Source organism: Arvicanthis niloticus, chromosome 30, assembly GCF_011762505.2.
Source record: "Arvicanthis niloticus isolate mArvNil1 chromosome 30, mArvNil1.pat.X, whole genome shotgun sequence".
In the NCBI taxonomy this organism is placed as follows: Eukaryota; Metazoa; Chordata; class Mammalia; order Rodentia; family Muridae; genus Arvicanthis; species Arvicanthis niloticus.
This window is the reverse complement of record NC_133438.1, coordinates 20135311-20159290: the sequence shown is the minus strand read 5'-3', so window position 1 is coordinate 20159290 and position 23980 is coordinate 20135311. Positions and strand designations below refer to the sequence as shown.

The following is a 23980-nucleotide window of genomic DNA, read 5'->3' as shown; positions in this document are numbered from 1 at the left end:
ATCTGTTCTTTTAAACAGTGGATTCCCTTGTCTGCTAAGTCTGCCCTAACAGATCTGCAGGTGGTAGACATTACTGTTCCCATTGTATAGATGGTTGAAGAGAAACTTTAAGATACCAGTTACAAAGGGGAAACGCTAGGAGCTGCTGAGACTCTTGTGTTTATAGTATCCCCCTGGAGTAATAATCTGCCCTCGATCACTCTATGAGATTCAAACTGGATTTTGTAATCTTGTTAATCAAGCTCTAACATTACCACAGAAAGGTGTTGTTAGTATTCTGTCTAAACTCCACCTCCACAGTTACCTGGCAACAGCCGGGTGTATGCTCCTCCCCACCACAATTACCTGGCAACATCCAGGTAGGCCTGGCCCACTATAAAAGGGGCGGCTTGCCCCCTCCTCTCTCTCTTTATCTTTTGCTGTCTTGATCTCTTGCCTCTAGCTCCTCTCCACTTCTCCCTCTCTCTTCTTTCTCTCTTCTTCCATCTTCTTCCCCCGACTTTTGCCCTATCTCCTGAGTAACCCCTCCCCCTTGGAACTGTTTGATCTGGAGTGGTCTGTTCTAAGCTTCGAATGGATGTCTAACACCATCTAACAGGTGTCATGTACAACTTCTGACAATAGCACAATAAAATGTCATGCAGTTTTTATAAACATGGGGTTTTTTCCAGTGGCATGGAGCCATTGGGGGAAAAAAGCTACTAATGTCGTTGGGTATGTGTGTTTGATGAAGATGGTGAAAGCAGAAGGGAATAGCATCTACTATCAAGTGTTTTTGTAATGCAAAAGCTAGCCTGACTCATCCAGCTCAGTAAGAAAAGAGTCCTGGACATGGAATCTCTGCAGTTTGGCTGGCAGGTCTGAGCCTTGGATTGTGCACTTGGACCGCTGTTGTTAGAAAGCAGGTACAGTATGTTTTTGAATGTGCACCAGCACTACAGTCAGTCAGTGGAGTGAAAAGAAGAAAAAAAAAAGACTACACATAAAGACCATTTTTGCTTTTTATTTTCCTTTTTTTCAGAGCTGAAGGTGAAACAGAGCTTTGTACACACTAGACACACATTCTATCATAATAGTTTTTCATGTGTACGTGTGCATATGTGTGTGTGCAAGTGTTTGTGTACATTGCTCAGGAAACCATCTTTTTTTTTTTTTTTTTTTTAATGGATAAGGTTTTTCTACCTGGCACACACATTTGTACAATACTAATTATATTTCCCTTCTTTCTCTTTTACCCTTTGGATATAATAACTGCCTTAGGCAGATGATTCCAAAGAAGAAACAGACATGCAAATGTCCACAACTGTAAATTTTTTCTTTAAATAGTTTATTCATTCTTTGTGAGATGAGCTTTCCGTATTATCTACTAATTTCTTTTCATAAGTATCACCATGTCTAGGTGCTGTGCCATTTGAACATACGTGAGAACCACTCTAATGTTTTAAAACTCTCCCACTATGATCAGAAGTGAAGCACAGATGTAAGCACTCAATGTTTACTGTAAGTGTTCTAGAATTCTGAGTTCCTAGGAGAGTGGTAAAACCCTTGAATGATTCCAAGCTCTTATTCAATGAATATTGTTTCTTTGTGTGTGTGCGTGTATGTGTGTTTATGCACATGAGTGTGCACCAGACACAATGGTGGACGCAGATGAACCTGTGGCATGAAGAAGACGAAAACAGAGCCATGTGAAAATATAGTCTCTGGGGGTTAAATATCAAGGCAGAAATCAATAAAATATAATAACCATATATTTTAATTTATTATGTAAAAACCATAATAAACCCAATGACAACATAGTTCAAAAACTAGAAAAATATTTATAAAAGGGCCCAAGGGAGGGCAGGTATAAAGGACATGAATGGAGGGTCTTCTGAAGAAGTAGGTTTTAGAGGGGAAATTATCTAAAAGGCATGAGCCAGAGCCCGATAAGCAGGACAACCATACCCAAAGTGAAGCAAAAGAAGACCAAAAGACCAAGGTTCTCTTCTTGCTAAAACAAGGAAGAATTTTACTTTCCCATAAATTTGGGCCAGTATTGGTTGGATACCATCTGTTAGAAACCCTCATTTCATTCTCCACAATGGTTCCCTACCCCTAGCCATCCAGTGCCATAGTTAAGAAGTAGTGAAAGAGAAGGAAAAAGAAAGCATTTCTGCTTGCATCAGCTGGATTAGAACTTGTTCACAGGCCAACAGGCGGTAGGCTTGAAAATGTAATCTTCACTCTGAATAGCCATACACCTGAATTCTATTCTTGACAAAGAAGGTCAACTGGAGGCAACTAGAAGCCTGCCAAGACACTTATCACATGAAAATCTTATCTGGCTTGTTTTCCCCCAGAGATATTCCCTCTGGTGCCTCTTGGTCTGTTTTGTTGTACTTTTCTCAGAGGGAAGGGATGAAGATGCATTCAGTTGTGCATGAGGTTAGCTAGAGGCCTACAATAGCCTGTCCAGGGAAAATTACACTGAAAATCTCTCCAACTAGTGATTCCTAAATTCTGATTCAAGCATGGATGGAAATTTCACTAGTTAGTAAGTAAAAACTAATGATAGACTTAGTGTTTTACCCCTTTGGTGCACTGGTTTTCTCACTGTATCAGTCAGCTTTTTTTTTCAGTGACAAACTATCTGAGAAAGTCAGCTTTCTCAGGACTATGGTTGTCTAGTTCTGGTTCTTTTTAGCCTCTTGCAGAGCAGAACATCATAGTGGGCAACACGTGGGAGAACAAAGCTGAATACCTCATGGTGTCAGAGAGAGAGACAGAGAGAAAGAGACAGAGACAGAGAGAGACAGAGAGAGAGACAGAAACAGAGATGGAGACAGAGACAGAGAGGGAGACGGAGACAGAGAGTGTGACAAGGGGGAGGGGAATGGGGTAAGGTCTCCTTTACAGGCATTCCTCCAGTGACCTAAAGTCCTCCATTCCTCTCCACCTCCTAAAAGTTTCACTAAAGCCCAATGGGTGACTAAGCCTTGAATATTTGAACCTTTGGGAAACATTTGATTTTTGAATCCTGTTTAGCCTCTCACACATGAATAGCCTTTGCAACACAAAGTTAACATCTATAAACTTCATGTTCAAGAGCCACATAACTGAGTTATAAAATAATAATAAGGAGGGGGGGCAGAAGGAGGAGGAAGAGGAAGAAGAAGAGGAGGAGGAAGAGGATGAGGAGGTGAGGGAGGAGGGGAAGGAGAAAGAGGAGGAGGAAGAAGAAGAGGAGGAGGAAGAGGAGGAAGAGGAGGAAGGAGAAAGAAGAAGAATCCCCAAACCGTTATAAAATTTTAAGTAAGCTTACAGTTTTGCATTAGACTGGATTAATGGCTGTCATAGGCCATACGTGACCATAATATAGCACTCAAAAAGTAATTTTTTTACCAACATGTATCAACTATGTAGAGTTGAAAGCAAAGCATTCAAAGGCTTGTGATATAGTAGGAAAAAGATCAATAGGCACACAATGACCATAATTCAACCTTTGTGGTTCAACCAATGAGGTTGGAAATCCAAGTCGGAGTATAGAGGCAAATATGACTGCACTCTTGTCCTTATTTCCTAAACAATAAAGTGTAACAATTAGTTATATATCATTTATGTCAAATCAGACATTACATGTCATCTAGAGATGATCTGAAATTTCTGAAGGTGTAGATCGATTATATGTAAATACTGTACCACTTTATATAAACAATTTGAGAAGTCATAGGCGTTGACTTCTGTGTGAGGCTCTGACATTCCTCCAGTGACCAAGAATTGATATCTCTTGAATACTAAGAGACAGCTATATTCATCTCTGATGGTTAGGAAGTAAAATTAAGAGTTAAAACATAAAGAAATGTAGTGTCTAAAGATGGCTTTGTAAGACTACTAGTTAGAAGTCATAGTTATGAGAAATTTAGAAGGGGGTAATAGGAATAGAAGCAATTTGTTTAGTTGCTGAAGCGAATCAGTAACCTTATCATAATCAATATTTAAGTACTTTCCAGAAACATCGCTAGCATAGTATTCCTAAAATTTGCTAATCAGGGCCTATGTAACAAATATCAATAACTTATTACAACTACAACAAATGAAGGCCATATATAAACCTGCAGCATAACCACAAACTAATAAGTAGTCTGAAATAAATTGCAAGCTGGGTATCGAAGCACTCTACCCAAATCTGTGTTGACTATAAACAATTCTAAATGTCTCAGAATAGCCATTTCTTAGAACCATGGCAAGTTGATCTAGGAAGGGAATGTCTAATTGCCTGCCACATCAGGTTAAGACTAGTGAATTTTTATATCATGAGATGAAATGGCATGATTGGGATTATAGCTCAACCACCCATTTCTGTCTGCAGTTCAGGATCTGAACTGGTAGGCTAGTCCCAACTATCTCTCTAGTAGATGTTTCAAGTGGATTATTCACATTCACAAGATGTGAATGTGGTTCTCACGGGGGCAGCTTTGTCTCTAACGAAACATTTGTACATGTCTGGGAGGTATTTTGATGATTACAGTTGGTGAGGAAGGAGGTGCCACTGTCATCTACTGGATAGATACCTAGGATGCTGTGAATTACCCACAATGCACAGGATCCTTCCCCCAAAGAATTATTCCAGTCCACATTACTCACAGTGCTGAGACTGAGCAAACATGATAAACATAGGTAAAGATAATTCTTCTGGCTGGTTTTGTGTGCCAACTTGACACAAGCTGGAGTATTATCACAGAGAAAGAAGCCTCCATTGAAGAAATGCCTCCGTGAGATCCAGCTGTAAGGCATTTTTCTCAATTAGTGATCAAGGGGGGAGGGCCCATTGTGGGTGGTACCATCCCTAGGCTGGTAGTCCTGGCTTCTATAAGAAAGCAAGCTGAGCAAGCCAGGGGAAGCAAGTCAGTAAGTAACTGTAGGTCCTTGTTCTGGAGGGCATCGCATAATGATCTTTGGCCCAGCCTGGTACAGGGGTCAGGGCCAAGGGAACAGAGTACAAGCAGGGAGGGGAGATGGCCTCCAGTGCTGCCTCTGCTCATGTCTCCCCTTTCACTGCCCAGTCACTCCCAAGTGCTGCATCTGTCCCTCTGTGCTGAGACAGTTCGGGCTTGGCTGGTGAGGTGCCAGCTAGCTGAGGAGGAGGGGAGGGTCCTAAAGGTTCTTCTCAAGAGCAGATCTCTTCCCAAGTGTTAACAGCTCTTACGACAGAAACTCTTTGACAACGGGATGGTTCTCGTACACCTTTACTACCCTTATATACAGTTTTGGGGTAGGTTAGGGTCTGGCAGCAGATAACACCTATTGGCTTGGTCTGAGAGCTTGGAGATACCTCATCTCCATGTGGGAGAGCCTGAGGCACTATTCCTATGTGTCTGATGGCCATAGATCTCTCTGTGGGAGGGGCTGTGGAGGGCTGAAGATGAGTGAAAGGAACCAGGAGCCAGGAGCAACACCAAACGCCTTCTGTCCCATTAGGGTCTGTGTTTCCAGGCCTGTGTTCAACCAGGCGCCCAGCTGCCTCTCACCACCCACTGCCCCACAAGTAACATCTCTCCATGGTCTCTGCATCAGCTCCTGCTTCCTGACCTGAGTTTCTGTCCTGACTTCCTTTGGTGATGAACAACAGTTTGGAAGTGTAAGCTGAATAAACCCTTTCCTCCCCAACTTGCTTATTGATCATGGTGTTTGTGCAGGAATACAAACCCTGACTAAGACAATAATTATCTTTCACATGTACATATTAAGCTTAAAAAGTGAAATGTCCTCTGAGATTTTTGAGATTCCTTCTTTCAGAAGGCAATTTTACCATTTCACTGTCTCTCAAAGATGGAAGCTGCTTCATTGTGCATGGACCACGTGGGAAATACATTGTCTCCTAAGGGACATTACTGAGTTTTCGATTCTTATTGTTGCCAACTTAAATTAAAAGAAGATAGGAAGTGTTTCTTAAAAGAGAGAATTTTGCAATGACATTTTTAATTGTGAAAATTCAGGCCAGTGTACATGAGATGCCGAAATGAACAGCCAGAATAGGGTTCTGAGATGTTCTAGGCATTCTCACTTCCTCCACAGAGGAGGAGAGATGAGTGACTGCCCTTCCCAGGGCTGTATTCACGTCCTCATTAACTTACTTAGTTTCTTAGCTTGATTTATAAATTGTACTTCATATTTTAAAAAAAAATGATATCATAGCTTCCTCAAGAAACATTTGTGTACAATTTAGTTTTAATAATTATAGAAAGAGAAAGGTTATCTCCCTATCTTCTATGTTTGACTCTCTCAATTTAGCTCACTTCTTAGTACTTTTCTAGGTAGTATCCTTTCTGTCTCCCCTGAATTTAATTAATCAATTATGTATGTTACCAAAGGTAAATTTAGAGTCAGAGTTTTACAACGTGGGTATCATGTAGGAAGCCTGGAAACACAATGTGCTTCCCAGGAAATGTTTTCCACGGCTTAGTGTGGCCTTTTATTTTATGAACATCTTCATGCCAAGTGCTAAGTCTAGGGGATTGAGAATCATGTCTTTTTGTTCACCACCCTGTCATGGTGAATCTGACCTCTAGTCCACTTCAGTAAGTATTTGTTGCATGAATGAATGAATGAATGAATGAGAACCTAAACAATGCTGCACACAAGTAGGTATCAGCTGGAAATTGGTTGTTGCCCTGTGACTTCAACAGTCGGTAGTCTGTTCTTCACTTCTGGGTATCCTGGAAATGATACGGGGAAGGATTCATTTAGAATCTTTAACAGAGATGGTTTCTTAATACATCAAAATAAATCACCATTTGTGCGAGTGAATGTGAAGGGCAGAGTCTTAGAAGAAAATACAGGAAAAGTAGAGGGATGTTTCCTGGAACATATTCCTAGCTATAGCCTTTTTTGTTTGTTTGTTTGTTTGTTTGTTTTGTTGTTGTTGTTATTGTTGTGCAAAGTGAGGTATTTCTTGCCAGGGTTCTAAGCATCATTAGTAGGGACTTACCAAATCTTAATTACCCAACCAGGTCACCTGGTCTTGCAGTATTATAGAGTAAAGGCCACTGAAATGCTTGGAATTAAAAGTGTTTTAGCTGTTTGAATTTCTCAGGTTTGGAGAATATTTGTATAGACTTTACAAGCTGAGAATCTCTTTGTATCTGTGGAGGCCTGTTTTGTGACCAATTATATGGTCTATTATGGAGACGGTACCATGAGGTGCTGAGAAAAAGGTATATTCTTTTGTTTTAGGATGAAATGTTCTATATGTATCTGTTAAGTCCATTTGGTTCATAACTTCTGTTAGTTTCATTGTGTCTCTGTTTAGTTTCTGTTTCCATGATCTGTCCATTTCTGAGAGTGGGGGTGTTGAAGTCCCCCACTATTATTGTGTGAGGTACAGTGTGTGCTTTGAGCTTTAGTAAAGTTTCTTTTATGAATGTGGGTGCTGTTGCATTTGGAGCATAGATGTTTTGAATTGAGAGTTCATCTTGATATATTTTTTCCTTACTCCAAAATGCTCTAAAATCCAAAACTGTTTTGAGAACAGCATTTTGATTTGGAAGCTTTTCAGCTTTTTCATTTAAGGATGTGTGTGTGTGTGTGTGTGTGTGTGTGTGTGTACATTAAAACTGCCTCTAGCTAATTACAATGAGGCTTTCAGAGCAGTGTGTTCTTGTGTGCCATTGGGCCTCCTGACTATCCTGTGTATCCACATTATAATAATGACTTAGTGCATAGACTCAGAGTCTCACTGAGACTCTGTAAAGCTGATCACTCATACATAGAACACAGAGAAGATACTAAGCATGAATGAGGACCTACAGCAACTGCAACTGCAACCAAGACAGACATCGTAAAGAGAGATTTTACTACCAAGGAGCTTAGTGATCTATGGGAGGGACACTGAAAGGAAGCACAGAACAAAGCAATATATAAAGTTCCCTGAAGAACAGCTATATGTATCAGATTTTTGAAGTTTCTTTCTTTCTGGGACCATTTATAGCTGTAGCAATAAGGTCTTACATTATGCATTTTAAGAAATGTGCCAACGTTCTACAAAAATATGCTATATTATCAATATATAACAGAGTGCTTAGAAAATGTATAGAAACATAGAATTGAGAGGTTTCAACTGCACTGACTAGGATAGTAAAGATGCGCTAGAAGGGATGACAGTGGTAAGGTGATGCCCAGCTTCCAGAAATGGGCAGCCACTTGCAGTTTCCTAATCTGTTCCTCAAATAGATTTGAGTCAGTTCATCACCACTGGAAAGACTGGGATCTGTCTGTAACTCGATCCGTATGTTTGGTGCTGTTTTTACTGCTTTAAGTTCTAGTATGTCTAGGTTTAATATTTATCGGCCTAAAGATAATATGAGGGAAATGCCTTGCATGGGATATTTGATTTTGCTGGCTTTAGATTTGGGAGTCTGGGCTAATAATGTCATTTCCTACGGGCCAAGCGTGTTCAAACCACCACAACCGTGTTTCTGGATTCATTCTCTCTCTCTCTCTCTCTCTCTCTCTCTCTCTCTCTCTCTCTCTCTCTCTCTCTCTCTCGTGTGTGTGTGTGTGTGTGTGTGTGTGTGTGTGTGTGTGTATGAACACAGATACAATGATCACACTGCCTCCTACTTCTCTCCAGTTCCCCCTGGATCTCCCCAATTTGATGTTGTCTTTTGAAAAAGTGTAAGTTCTTGTGCTCAATTATAATAAATCAGTTTTATTCCCACCCCAACCCCTGCATGTGTGTATGTGGGGCTGGATTGGTGTTCCTATGTCTGTGCAGGAGTAAGTACAGGAGGCTAGAGGACAAACTCTCACTGGCCTCAAACCTTCCAGATTGGTTAGTCTGGCTGGTCAGTGAACCTCATGGATCTATCCATCTCCACCTCCTTACCACTGAGATCATAAACATATGTTACCGTGTACAGCACTTTGTTGCATGGGTCCTGTGGCCTGAACTCATCCCTCTGCATATATGGCAAACACTTTATAACTAAGCTATCTCCCCAGCCCAAATTTCTCCTTTTCATTCTAATTATAATCATTTTTAAACCCAGATTTCTAGACAGATTTGTGGTTGGGGGGTTACTTCTTACACATATCATCTATTCAATTATTATATTTTTAAATGACTTTAAATTTTTAGTAGCCATGATAATAACGATTTCTCTCTCCATTGGGTGATTTTTTTTCTGTTTCCTCTTTTTTCATTTATTGGGGCAGTGCCAGCCAGTTTGATTGCTAGATGCTGCCTGTGACTCAGGCTCTTGCTGTTTGTTCTAATTTAGTCAATATGCTTACTACTCCTGAGAAGGATGTCTTTCTAACAGAATTGCCCTCAATATTTAGGTGCTCTTGTTTTTCTTGGAGCCAACTTGCTCAGACTAATAATGCAAACTTTTGCCTGCTCATCATCCAAAGAAAGCCAGACACTAAATTAACTTGCTACTACCCTATGCTTTCTATACCCTGTGAGTTTTACAATCTGATGGATTAGTGCTTGCTGAGCCCTAATAGGACAGAATAGTCATTCCATCTATCATTTTTGCTCCTTGATACATCAGCCAGGCTTGTAGACATGGGAGGCCCCATGATTAAGACCCAATGTGTTTTCCACACAATAAACTGCCTTATTAATGTGCCTTACTGCCTCGCAGTTTGTTTTGTTTTGTTTGTTTGTTTGTTTGTTTGTTTGTTTTTTAGCTTGTCTGTTTTACTTTTTCCAGACAGCTCAGAGAATCAGTGAATACTAGTAGCTAGCCACTGGTATGCAAAGCCTGTCTTCACCAGCATTCCCAGGGTTGGGACTGGGTAGGAGATCCCCAGTTTTCTGTGTACCCTGGCTGAAGGCCTTACACTAAGTATACTGGACTGATCTGGTGCTACAATTTCCTGACATGTACAGAAATGAGTTTCCTATATTTATTTCCCCTGAGACTTTTCCTTTGAATACTGCCAATTTATTATCTTCACTGCGCTACTCCCACCCCCAGCAATCCCGTAGCTGCCTGATTCTTGGGCCTGGTGCCTAAATGAAGCTATTGCTCCTGAAAATTGTGTCAGATTTTAAATTCTTTCAGAATCTATGTTTCGACACCTCACATGAATGCCTGTGGAGGTAGAGAGCAGAAAATCAACCAGCAGCCCTGTAAGAAATGTTAATAGTTAACCAGTTCAGACAAATATTTGCCTCCAGCATCTTATAAGGTATTACCCATTGCCAGTTTTTATTGCCAATATTCCCAAACCCACAAATCCAGCTGGAACAAGAGACCAACGACCGTCACTGCCACCTCTACCCATTATCTCTTTAAGCTTCCTTCCCTCTGCCTGACACATGGTATAAAAAGAGAAGTAAAAGAGGCTGTGTGATGTGGCAAAATATTTAAGCAAGAAAGCATCAGATGGGTACACAATAAGCAGCGAAGCCTAAGCAACGAGTATAAATACAAAAACAAGCCAGTAAATTATGAGATGGGGAGTGCCCAAGATGTAACAGAGGCCGTGTGAAGAAAGGTCTTAAAGGGAAGGGGACCTCCAAGGTGGTGACACTTGAGTTGAAGGCTGAATGATGAGACCCATGGAAGTCCACTAAGGGAGCCTTACAGAAGCCATATAGGATACCCAAGGACAGAGACTTCAGGCTACATACGAGGCTTGTGCATTATGGAGGCACAGAAGATGGAAACTCCTTCTGAACAAGTACTGAGAGGACTCCACTGTCCTCACCCTCCCTTGCCTCCCTTCCCTACCCAGCTTCACAGATGGCCATTATAGGACATCCATATCATCCATATCCCACAGGGTTGAGGAACATAGTTTTTTGTTTTGTTTTGTTTTTCTGGCCACAATGACACAGAACCACTTTTTATCTGGAGTCAACTATATGGATTTAAAAAAAAAACTGGAAAGAAAATCCACAAGTAACTTATCCAATCTGGTGATAGCACTTGACATAAATAAATAAATAAATAAATAAATAAATAAATTTTTTAAAAAGAAAAGAAAAATATAAAATCTTTCTTTAGTTGTATACAGTTTGTTCTCTCAGAAGAGGCTGACCCCCCACCCCCACCCCGGCAGTTTGAATTGACTGAGAAAGAGTTCTTTCTATACCAGGCAATTATGCCATTGGTTTTTGTTGTGGTGGTTAACTAGAAAGAAGAATATTTAATGTGTCTTAAAGATCCTCTGAATGTCATCAACCATTTATCCTTAGGGAAGAAAGGGAATTTAGGACCAGAAAATAAGAAAATGTCATGTATTCTGTGTATGTTTGGACTTTTATGTTCTTTCATGAACAGAACTAGATAAGGAAAGTCCCAGAGGTTGTCTCTGGCAGGCCTTACTGCAGGTGAGCACAGCTGTTGGGTGTGGGGATAAGCAACAGGCTCCAGCACTTTCCCCTTTCCTATGTGTTCTCCAGCAAGAAAAATCAGAAGCCAAGGAGAGGTGAGAGTCTAGATTTCTACCTGCAAAGACAGATGTGATTCTTAAATGCCAGGGATTCTTATTGATTGGTTCCCTAATAGCTCTGTTAGTAGAAAGAAGAATATTTAATGTGTCTTAAAGATCCTCTGAATGTCATCAACCATTCATCCTTAGGGAAAAAAAGGGAATCCAGGACCAGAAAATAAGAAAATGTCATGCACCATCTTGAGGGGCAGTTTTAGGAGAGAAAAAAATTAGCATAAAGATGTCTAATCCCATGTGGTTTGGGGAAGGGGTAAGACCAGGCAGTCACAATGGCACTTCAGTCTAGGCACAGAAGATGAAAAAGGTGCAGGCAATGTTGCACAGTGGTTTAACATGTAGGGTTAAATTGTTTAAGCTCAAATGTCAGCTCAGTTATTGATGGCATCTTAAGCATCTTATTTTATCATTCTGAGGTTCAGCTGTCTTATCAGTAAGGTAGGAGCAATCATTATAACACATGTTTAGAATTAGCTGAAATAACTCACGAGACATAGCCTACCATATCCTGGCCTGGTCATTTTTTTCTAATTCTTAGTATTAGTTTTGACTTGCATTATTGTTGGACAGAGGCTGTGGAGAAATGCTGCTTATTGCCAGTCTTGTGTTGTTCTTCCTTCCGTTATGTTCCTCCTGTTCTGGTTGTAGCAGGGACACTGTGCTTTGGTATGCCACTCTATCTGGAAGTCTTGCCAGGTCTTTTTCTGACTTTCAAGAACCCTTTACTTATGTAGACCACAGTGGCGGGTTTACAGCTTTTCTGTGTAAAGTCCACCCTCTCTTTTACTAGGCAGTCTGTGTCCACTAATTAGAGATCAGTGGTGGGACAAAAACTCTGACCTGAATTGTGTGACACACATGTTGATATACATGAAGACTCACATTGAACATACATCCACATATCATTTATGAAGGAAGGAGGATAGTTTAAAGCAAAAGAATCATGAAGATAGGACTGCACAAGACAGCCTGTGATAAATGTCTTAGTTGGTGTTCTGTTGCTGTGAAGAAACAGTGTTACCAAGGTAACTCTCTTGGTTTTTCGAGACAGGGTTTCTCTGTGTAGCCCTGGCTGTCCTGGAACTCACTCTGTAGACCAGGCTGGCCTTGAACTCAGAAATCTGCCTGCCTCTGCGTCTCAAGTGCTGGGATTAAAGGAGTGTGCCACCACTGTCCCCAAGGGAACTCTTAATTGAGAGTTTGGTTTATAGTTTCAGAGGGTTAGTCCATAATCATCCTGGCAGGAAGTAGACAAACATGGCGCTGGAGCAGTAGCGAGAGCTTTACATCCTGAACCACAGGCAGCAATCAGAGAGGATGGGAGGGGAAGGAAAGGGAAGATGGAGAGGGAAATAAAAAGAGCTTCTATTCTAGGGCCTGGAGTGTGGGCTTTTGAAGCCTCAAAGCCCATTTTTACCCCCACCACTGTAACACTCCTCCTCTAACAGAAACATACCTACTTCAACAAGGACACACTTTCTAATCCTTTGAAACAGTTCCTCAACTGGAGACTAAGCATGCAGATATATGAACCTATGGGGGTCATTCTCGTACAAACATATTCCTATATTTTAACCCTGTCTCTCCCTTCTTCCCTCACTTCTTTCTGAGTCTAGGTTTTACTGTGCATCACCTACACCCCGACCTTTGATATGAATGGGAGTGCTGTACTGAAGATTGCAGAGGTGAGTACCACCTGTTTGTGTCTGATGCTCACTGCTGCTTTCCACTCTGACTAAGGGGAATACTTGACTAGATCTGAATAGCAGCAGAGAGACTCTCTGATCACTTCTCTGTGGACTGTGGGGAGTCTCTGCTGGTTTACTTTGTGGGAAACATGTGTGGCTGGCCGGCCTTATTCCTGATGTGATGGGTCTCAGGGCTCCGTGCTTAGGTTTACTTCACTTGAGTAATTGCAAAGCCTTTTTTGTTTAAACATCATTTTAAGAAACCAAATCTGAGATTTATAAAAGTGTTTATTGATTCAATTCTATCTGTCTCACAAGCCCTGAGAAATGCATCTCGTAATTATCACTAAAAAGGCCTCTTTTTCCTATCAGTGCTATTCTGGGGTCACATGTTCCTTTCAGCACATTCTAAAATGTATCCAGCAGAAAAACTGGCTCCTTGAATGTCTGGCATGTGCCTTAGCTTCTGGAAATGCCATCCTTTCAGAGGTGCTTTACTTTACCTAGAATAGTTTTCCTTTTGTTCCTTGAAAAGAATATTTTTAATATTTGGTTATTCCAGAAGGAGTACATGTGCAGACCACAGTGGGGATGCTTTTCCATATTCTGAAATCATGGAGAAGCATTCTACCACTGAGCTACATTTTCAAGTCAGACCATGTAGACAATGTCCAGGGCTGTCAAAAGAGAAGCTGCAATTAACTAGTTGGCCCCCAGTACACCACGAAGCAGCTTTCAATCATGGGTCCGTAGAGATAGGCAAACATTTTTCTCTGGGATATTTATGTGCCTCCGTGTATATAAGCAGTAAAACAGCATTGTTACCAGAATTGTTTTCAACTTAATTTTAAGAGATATATTGAGAGGTCTTACTATTTGGAGTTCATTTGTTCATTTGTTTATTTGTTATAGGACAGTGACGTTTCTAAAGTTAGCAAGTGTAGAGGAATTATAAGCAAGCAACATGTATGCTAACAAAGAATCATATCCAAAGACCTAGGTCTCTGTGTTCTGGCTGGAATACAGGCTTACCCTTAGTACACATCTTTAGACCCAAACAATGGCATCTAATTGAGGAGCAGACAAGGTGATGAATCAGAGAAAGATTTGACAGAATGAGTCAGAGATAGGATACACCCCCAACTCTCAGGAGAACAGACAGAAAAGAGAGTTTACTTAAGAGCAGTGCAGGGAGAGTCTAGTTGAGTGCAGGTGAGTTCGTGCAGTTTGTGAGCTAGGCTCACAACCAAAAATATATGAGTTCTCTTTGAATATATGTGAAGTCCTATTTTAAACATCAGAAGTTACAAAGATTTCAAAAAAAACCTAAGATATGAAGAAAACTATTTAAAACTGTTAAATTATGAAATACAAATGGTATTCACATGTCTAAATAGACTATAGAGAAATTGGCTTCATCAAAGTGCAACACTGTACTCAATTAGAAATTTTTTAGAGTATTAAAGTTATTTCATCACATCTCAAAGGAGAAGCTCCAAGAAGGACCAAGGCACCATCCTAAAAGCTCCTATAAACTACTGTGTATGTAAATCCATTATAATCTATAATTATTTGAAGAAATGGACACATGCTTTAAAATCAGCACTCAAGAAGCAAATCAGAGGTTTTTGAGTTTAAGGCCAGCCTGTTTTACAAAGTGAGTCTAGACTAGCCAAGGCTACCTAATGAGACCTGTCTCAAAACAAACAAACAAACAAACAAACAAAACAAAATTGTTTCTATTTTTTTAAATAGTAATCTTATCTAGAAAGAATCCATCTAAACCAATCTCCGAATCCAATGTTAAGTTTCAGATGTCTCTTATGAGATAGTGAACAGTCTGTAGGGTATGAATTAAACTTTAAAAAAAATATTTATTTTATAGAGCTAAGGGTTATGGTAAATGCAAGAGCTCTGTTTGCACAACATATTTAAAGCCTGGGTTCCATCCCAACACTGAAAAAATAATAATGATAAATATGTGCTTTTGGTTAATTGTATTAAAAGACAATTATAGTGTGGCTTGCCAAGAAACTCATACCTTGAACAATAGCAGCAACAAATGTTAAAACATTCTCTCTCTTTCTCTCTTTCTTTCTCTTTCTCTCTCATACACACACATACACACACACACACACACCAGCACATCAGGTACTGGTCATCAAATTAGAGTTTGCATTTTTATTAGAGCCCTTCGGTAGCTGTTCCTAAATGCATAATTTTACTGTATTCAATTTTCTTTTTTGTTTTTGGTTCCCCTCTTCATTGAAGGACAGATGCCTTATAGAGAGGGAAAGAAGAAGGCAACATGTAAGCAGGCATCCATTGCTAGGCACACCCTTTCAGCTTCAAGAATTAGAGCTCATGAACCCTTGAAAGCCATTGCATGGCATTCAGAATCATTATAAAGTAATACATTACCTCCTTGATCCAAATCTGGGATTTTTCCATAACTGGCCACCAACAAGCCTTTTCAGAGTCAAGTAGACATTCGGACTCACAGATCTCAGAGTGTCTTGACTGGCATGTTCACTCAACAGGACACTGGGCAGAAAACACTATATGACACTATATGTGACACTATATGTCTTATCCTTACAGCAGACCAGGTGGCTTTCTGGCTCTCAGTTAGCAGTGTGGCACAGGAAGCTGAGTGTCACCTCATAAGCACAGGGTCACCCTTGCTTGCTTCAGAATCCCACATCTTCAGTAGAAGCCACTGTCTGTGAGGAAACGCTGTGAGCAGGGTTTCCCTCAGAGGGCACATTCTATGACAGAGCTTCATGCATTCAGAGAAGCCCAAACCTGTGGCTTCCCACCTGATATTCTGAGTTGAGTCATAGATCCCCCCCAAGGCAGGTACACACTTTTTCGACCTTTGTCATTGTTCAGAGAACACAGCAACAGTTAACAAAAATTCAAACTCATAGCATTGGGATTTCCTGTCCTAGTTTAAAACAAATGGAGCTTTCTGCCTGAGCCATCTGAGTTTCTCTTAGAATTATTTGTTTCACAAAACCGCCACAGATGTATATTCCCCTGTGAAACTCAGAAACATGAGATTATGAGATTGTGAGAGTAGTGACGATCAGGGAAAGGTTTCCATTAATGTTTAAAAACACATTTTCAGAGGTTTTTAAATGTGGCACGATACGTTTTATTCAGAAATAATTCAAAGTCTAGGTGACTTTCTCTTTCAGAAGGATTTGGAGGCAGGATCAGGATGACCCTGAGTTCAAGGCCAGTCTCAGTTATAAGAAAGCAAGAGCTTGTTTACAACTTTAAAACGCCGGTATCCTCTCTGACTAATGCTGGTGACTACCTGTGGTAAATGGATGTCTAGAGTGTTTGCTTTGCTCTTGTTTCCTTACCAGGTGTGCATTGAGACATACACGTGCAGCTGTCACCAGCGCAGTATCAACACTGCTGTGCGTGCAACTCTCAGTCAGATGTTGGGTGACCTGACTTTACAGTTACGGCAGAGACAGGAGAACACGGTGAGCTGATTGTGCTACGTGTCTGGCAGTGGTTTGGTTATGACACTTATGTCCCTGCATGCCATATGTCCGAGGCCCACGGCCCCTCCTACCATGGCTACTTCCCATTGAAAACACTGGGAAATGATTTTATTAGAATGTTCATTTATATAAATTAAAATATATAGAAATTTGTTTATTTTTCTCCAAAGTATGGAGCACCTTTATGGTTTCTGTATTAAAATAGAATAAAATTTTGATCGTTTTAAATTTTTACTTTTCTTTCTTAAAAATCAGTTTTTGAAACTTTTCCATTGAATATTTTTGTGAAAAATATTATGTAGCGGACCAGAGAAATGGCTCAATAGTTAGGAACAATGGTTGTCTTTCTAGAGGACCTGCCATCAATTTCCAGCACCTACATGGCAGCTCACAACTGTCTGTAACTCCAGTACCAGGATATCAATGACTTCTGGCCTCTCAAGTACCTGGAACCCATTTGCTGAATAAATATACACACAGGCAAAACACCCATATTCATAAAATAATTTTAGAATTTAAAAACATATTATGGTAGTAAACTTGTAAAGTGAAGAAAAACAAGCAACAGCTTACTTCCTGCTTTGAGTTTGAATCTGATTTCCTGTATTAACTAAAGTGACAGGAGGATGTCCCCACACCTGCTACAGGAGGATGTCCCCACACCTGCTAGGACCTGCAGGGTAAAGACGAGCATCCTCTAACCTCCAAGCCCACCAGAGGTTTTTGCTTTAAACTGTCACAGATTGACTAACATGAGCCTCCAGGGAACTGAAATGCAGCTTTTTGTATGTGTTTTCTTCCAGGAGCACGAATAAGAGACAAGTCTTCAAAGAGTAGTGTTTTGCTTGGACTTTAAAATCACCTTTGTAATAATAACTCATTAAAATTCTCATAAAATCCAACAGGGAGCTCTGAGAAGTTGCTTGTTATTTTATTTATTTATTTATTTATTTATTTATTTATTTATTTAGGGTAGGAAATCTCAGTTGGAGTTGGAAATGGTGCAAACATTAATTTTGCAGAGATGAGGTTTTCAGCTGTGTAATTTCAAATATTTCTCATTTTTACTTCACTAGTTTTCTAATTTTGGGGGAAAACCATGGATTTGAAGGGAACCTTAGAGATAGTCAAGTCAAAGTTTTGCATTCCTTATTTTACAGATGAACTATGAACTATGAAGCTAAATGAGCTGTCCCTGAAGGAAACAAAGTTAAGCCCTGAGCTATGACTCTCAGAGCACACTCTCCACCGACATGTGCTCTGGAAGCCAGTGCATGGAAGCAGCAAGAATTTAAAAAAACAATTTTTTTTATTTCCCATACCCAAAGCCCAAGTTTCTGATAAAAATTGTTAATCTGAGGTATCACTGTTACTTTAGCTAACCCCTTGTTGAAAATGATTTTATTTATACCATGATTTGGGGTATGATGAGTTTAGGAATTTTAACTCAAAAGAATCTATAAATAGAAAACATTTTAGGAGAAAAGAAGAAATTTAAGATGTTAAGAATTCTAAAATAATGTCATATTTCATCCTTTCTGACTAGTAACAGAGTTGAATGTTCTAACAGTAATAATACCTAATATTGTTAAACGAAACATTTAAATACAATATTTTAAACTCCCAATTATGTTTATTTAATCTTATTTGGGGGATTGTAAGTAGAGGAGAGTCATAATAATGTCTTGGGCAAGGATCTTCTGTATGGAAGATCCTTGTGATGGAACATACTATATATATATATATATATATATATATATATATATATATATATATATTTTTTTTTTACCAGTATAGTAGACTAAATCATTTTGAAGTTTGTGCATATAATTTATGTCACACAATGACAAAACTTACGTAGTAGTGACATTCCCAGTGTATCCCTAGCATTAAATGGTACATACCTATATTATGTGCCAACTCATAACTATATTAGGTGTCAACTATTGTGCCTCCACCTTCTAGTGCTGACGCTTCCATTGGGATGGTAGCAGGTACAGCTAAGGAGGTCTGGTTGTGTACTGCACAGGTTGTATGTCTCCAGTCAGAGTTGTATGTGTGCAGTCAGCCTGCTGATCCTGCTCATCACTGACTGTCTGGACTCAGCCCCGTCAAAGGCAAGATCCAAAATCAAATGGAAAATTGTGTTCTCTGTGGCTTCCTTTCCCTCTCCCTTTCTTTAGAGATTGATTGCTTATCCCAGAAGAATGAAATTCTCAGGATGCTAACTAACATTTGAAGCATTTGTGATGTCTTATAGAGGGATCTGTCAGTTTTTCCACCTAAAAATTAGATTTTTTTTTTTCAAAAGCTGTTAAAGAAGAGTGTCTATCAAAATGATGAGCTTCATTCTAAGGAAGTTGCGTGGTCTCCTGGAGGATGCTCAGGATTACCTGGGAAGAATGTGTATATTCATCACTGGAAAGACTTCCTAGACCAACTCAGAACTAGGAAGATCTCGATACAGCAGAAAGGCAATATATAATGGGGAACGCAAAGGCATTAGAATAAAAACAGCTTCTATATAATGCCTGTGGCCTCTACCCCTTCCCCAGACAAATCACAGTTCTGATTTTGTAATCTTAGAAAGTCTGAGTTATCATCTCGCCTTGTTACTGAATTATTTAAATGACCAAATCCATTGCTGAATTGTAAGCTGCTGATTTTTCAAAGTGAAATTGCCATGTATAAATATTTGATGGCTGGGCTATAGACCTACCTCTAGCTTTAAATGTAATGCCTTCTCTTAGCAGTTGTTTTGGAGACACTGATATAAAATCTCACAAAATCTGTTGTGGAAGTAGCTGAATTTGCAAATTTTGAATACTGAACAGTAGACATATGCAACTGTAGTGACTATTTAAAATGCAGCACTGTGGGGTGGTTTACAAGCCTGGTAGCTAGTTGGCATGACAGTGCCACCTTATCAACCAAATCTTACTTCAGAGAGGTAGGGAACCTGAGTCACCTCAGTACCACCCTCAGGTCATTAGTCCCTGAGTTATTCCTGCCATGAAAACATGAGCTATCGTATATGTAAGCCTCTTTCACTTCCTGTTTTTCCTAGGTGATAGTTCTCTCAAATAGTTCTGAATCTACCTAACAGCTGCCAAGAGAGGACGCTTGACAGTTTCAAGTTAATATGCTCTCCTATTAAACTGGAAGGTAGTGCTTTGAGCCTTGTTCATCTTTGAACCTGTATTCCAAATCCAGCACGGGTGATTCTTCTTATGACGGAGCCTAGATCTGTTAGGGCCAAATAGTGTATCCTGTCACCTTGAGATGAATTATTGTTTATGTCTTCAAATATACAGGGCCTCAAGTTATAATCCAGCAGTGAAAGTACATGAGTGGTTTATTTTGGAGATGGATACACTGATAGTCTTCCTCATTAAGGTCATGGGGGCAACGGAATGCTTCTAGCATGCTTGGATGAGACATCTGAACCCAGACAGCTCAGAATGCCATTTTGTTTCCTAGAACTTTGCATTGTCTGAGAGTCAGGAATTTTCTTACCCAAATCTTCTAATTGTTTCTGTGTGTCTTCCTCACTAGATAATTGAAAACCCAGATGCCCCACAGGAATTCAGAAGTCAAGGTATTGGGGATTTTTAGCAGACCTTTTAAAATTGGTGAGGTATAAGAATACCTACTTGGCATATGGAACTGGAGGTATAAAGATGGCCCAAGTTTTGTTTGGCTCTGCCTTGCTTAGTATTATCTAACCAGCTGTTGTCTTCCTTTTGTTCCAACACCTTTCTGTGCCAACTGTGTGGGGGGAATTAGCATTTTACATCCCTCCCATTTGGAGACTTTTGGTTCCTCCTCCTCCCCTCCTCTCCCTTCTTTTTTTTCTTTCTTTTTTTCTTTCCTGTTCATTATTCATGGATTCAAGTTTAATTGCTAAGATAGAATTGTGGAGAGAGTTATAGAAACCTGAGTTGTGTGTTATGTGTTCTTCTAGATTTTTTTTTTTTTAATTTTACCATACAGCTTTACATTAACTGCAGACGAACTTTATTTATAATGAAAACAACCTTATATTTCTCCCTGGGTTATATTTTGTGTGTTTTACATTCTTCTCCCTATGACTGTTCTGATGGCCTAAAAGAGACCTCATCTAAAACTCATCAAAACCGACCTAAAGCACAGGATGGGAAGAACATTGAGGGAAACTTCAATGCCCCACCAGTGTCTAATTCTTAGCACCTCCTCTGTTTTGAAGGCTTAACGGTAGAGGCCCTTTGTGATGACGTGGTCTCGGTCCTCGCAGTTCTGTGTGAGAAGCTACAAGCCTCCATAAAGTAAGTCTCCTTCTATCCTGGCTGGTATCCAACAGTGGTTCAGTTTGAAACAAATTCTATCTACAGTGTCATTGAAGTTATATCATATCTATGTGGACGGTAGTTCCTTCCCACCTGTTATAGATGTCACGTCTATTTCCTCAGATGAAGGAAGGAGATGAGAGCCAAACCAAGAGTCAATGGTTTGTTCTCTGTTCTAACCATCCCTAAGCCTAGGCCTGGAAATTTCTAGACTCCATACAATCTAATTTTCCAAGATAACTGATACAGTCTGGTTTTCTCTCAGCTTTTGATAGCGTTGCTCTGCTTGGTCTCATACTAACTTTGGGAATATGTTCTAATCTTCTGGCTCCTTCTCATTCTGTCTTTACCCTTGTCTAGCTTGTTCTCTTTGTAACCTGTCTCAATAAAACTGCCATGCATACACATCACACGCAACACCACCCCCCTCTTTTCTCCCCCAGTGCTCTTAAATAGTTTCTCTTCCTCTGCTACTCACATGTGAGTTGAACGTATCCCACCTCTGACTCATTCTGTCAAATCTTTCTCTGATTTGTCACTTTGTCTGCCCCTCAATTAGACATCATTTTCAAACACAACTGCTTCCTTCTACAAACTAACCTTACCTTCACTGTTACGGATTAAAGGTGTGTACTAGGAGCATGTCTGTATTCCTGCCAGATCATGCTATAATCGAGGGCATATCTGCATTTTTTAGATGGGATTCCTTGCCAGACTGGTACTGTGCTTCATACTTTTGATAGGTTGTGCATAGTACTGGTTTTTTGATGAAATTCCCCTGGTCATAGTCCTACCTCTGTAGTTTGTTTGCTTGTGGTCTCTGCCAATAATTTCAGTACCCCAAGGTTGCTGAAGAAGTTGAGTGCCAAATGCTTAGAGTGACTGAGGCAGCTTGTATGCCTCTGTGGACACTCCAATATTCATATCTTCCTTCTTAGGAAGTGCTCATGTTTGTGTGGTCTCTTCTGATTCGACTTCCTTAGCTTCTTTTTTAAAAATTAGCTAAACCAGACATTTCCTCTGACTTTTAAGTAGGTTATTTTCCCTATGAAATTCCAATGGGCAGTATTTCTTCCTACAATCATTTTCAGAACAGGACCCCAGGTACCTCAGGGCTTAGGCTCTTTAGGAACATGTGATTGTGATATATTCAGTCTCTGGAACAGATTCTGAAAATATATTGAGGTATTCAGCATAATTCACAGGCCTTGGAGATGTACTATTATTGGAGTTCTATATTAGACAAGGTGAGTTGCATAGTCCCTCTCCAGCTCAAGAGTTTTTCAGAGAATAATTGGTTTTAGTGTATGCAATTGATTCATTCTTAATCTGTTATCTGTCACTCTATCCCAATCTTCTCTCTAAAGACTGTCAGACAGGAGTCTGTACCAAAGAAGGCATGGAATCAGTAAGGCCAGCCAGAGCGGTCAAATCAAGTTTCTAATTCTACTCCATCTCTTATATAAGTGTTTGCTTCCTTCTTTGATTTTTCTAATTGAATTCAAATCTGAACCAAAAGTGACCAAGCCAGCTCAGTCAGTCAACAGGTTCTCCATGGAGGGAGGGAGGATTGAAAAGAAAAAGACAACTAGACAAAACTATAACATGACTCCAGCCAGTGCTAAGGCTAAAGCGGGTTTATCTTTTTTCCCAGTCTGCTTTTATACCATTTTGATTACATGCAAATAATAAGGTCAGCTCTAGGTTAAGAAACAAACAAGGCAATAAACAAAGTCCCTTGATCAATGTTTCTAGGGGCTTATCAGAATGATCAAGATATCTGAGCCTACTTCCTTGTCCTAGCCCAAAGTCAAATTCTTGCCTGAAGCCTACTTTTTTGTTCTAGTCCAAAATCAGATGCCTGCTTGAGCTTCCTTTCCTGTCCTGGCCCAATGTCAGATTCCTGCCAAGCCTCTAGAAGTGGCTCCAAAAGCTAGCCACACAAAAGGCATCCAACATTTGGAGAAAAAAAAATTTAAAACCCAATACTGAGATCTACAGAGCTTTTGAAAATGCTGCTGATTACCTTCCCAGGAGGTACCCTCCCCTTCTGGGTGACTGCTCAGCCTATATGGCCCAGCTTACAATTGCTGAGAAGTGTTCTGCTTGGATTGTATACCCGGGAAGAACTCAGTAATGAGCAGGCAATGAGACAACGAGGACATAATCTGCCAACTATGAAATGCTCTAAAAAAAGACCAGGGAGAGTAGTCCCCAGCCCTTCTAAGGAGGCATCGTACCTCCCACCCCTATATTTTAGATAACTTAGCTAGGTTCTAGGCTTCTCCCCACTTCATGCATCCAAGTGTTTGCCTTTTTGTAAGTATACAAGCCTGAAAGGCTTGACACTGTGCACATGTTCAGAGGTCTCTAAGTGAGAAACGCGTGGAAGATCCTTCTATTTTCAATGGCTCTATTAAATAGCAAGACCATAAGAACCCAATTTCCAGACTGCTGCCGCCCACATTTAAGCTGTCATATGATCTCCAAGGAGACTCCTGGACCAGTTTACTTGACAATACATTCCTGTTCATGATGCTGATGCCTGGGGCCTGCAGTATCCCAGCAGGCTATGCAATTATTCACAATAACCCCAACTGCTCATTGTTTTCATCCAATCCTATATCTGATGACTTCAGACATTGAGAATCTTTATTTTCTGTGTTTACTTTAGTTGTGTGATGCTAGACTACCAGATTGGAGAAGAGATGTTTCAGTGAACCAGCGGTGGCTCAGCCTGTAAGGCCTCTGCCTGCAGAGGGTGCGGGTCTCAATTTGCCCTTGTTCAAATACCCCCACCCGCTCCCGCCTGCGTCTCGTGGGAGAAGAAATGTTTCTGCATTGGGACATTGAATCATCTTTAAAATGAGCCCAATTCATAGTTAGAGCAGTTGAGATACAGTGGAGATGATCTCTCCAGAACTGACTTTTCAATGAAAGTTGTAATACACAGTGTGGCTCTGCTATCTAGCCCCCGCCAGTCTATCCAAACAACATCATTGCC

The 23980-nt window shown here is 40.2% G+C and overlaps 1 protein-coding gene across 1 annotated transcript in view; it reads left to right on the top strand.

Annotated features, from left to right (window-relative positions):
• Positions 1-23980, top strand: part of Arfgef3 (ARFGEF family member 3) — a 153685-nt gene that overhangs the window by 52535 nt on the left and 77170 nt on the right. The window contains exons 5-8 of the mRNA XM_076928042.1: positions 13062-13130; positions 16508-16630; positions 20207-20249; positions 20877-20955. Coding sequence (XP_076784157.1) covers positions 13062-13130; positions 16508-16630; positions 20207-20249; positions 20877-20955 — 314 coding nt within the window. The remainder of the gene's footprint in view (positions 1-13061; positions 13131-16507; positions 16631-20206; positions 20250-20876; positions 20956-23980) is intronic.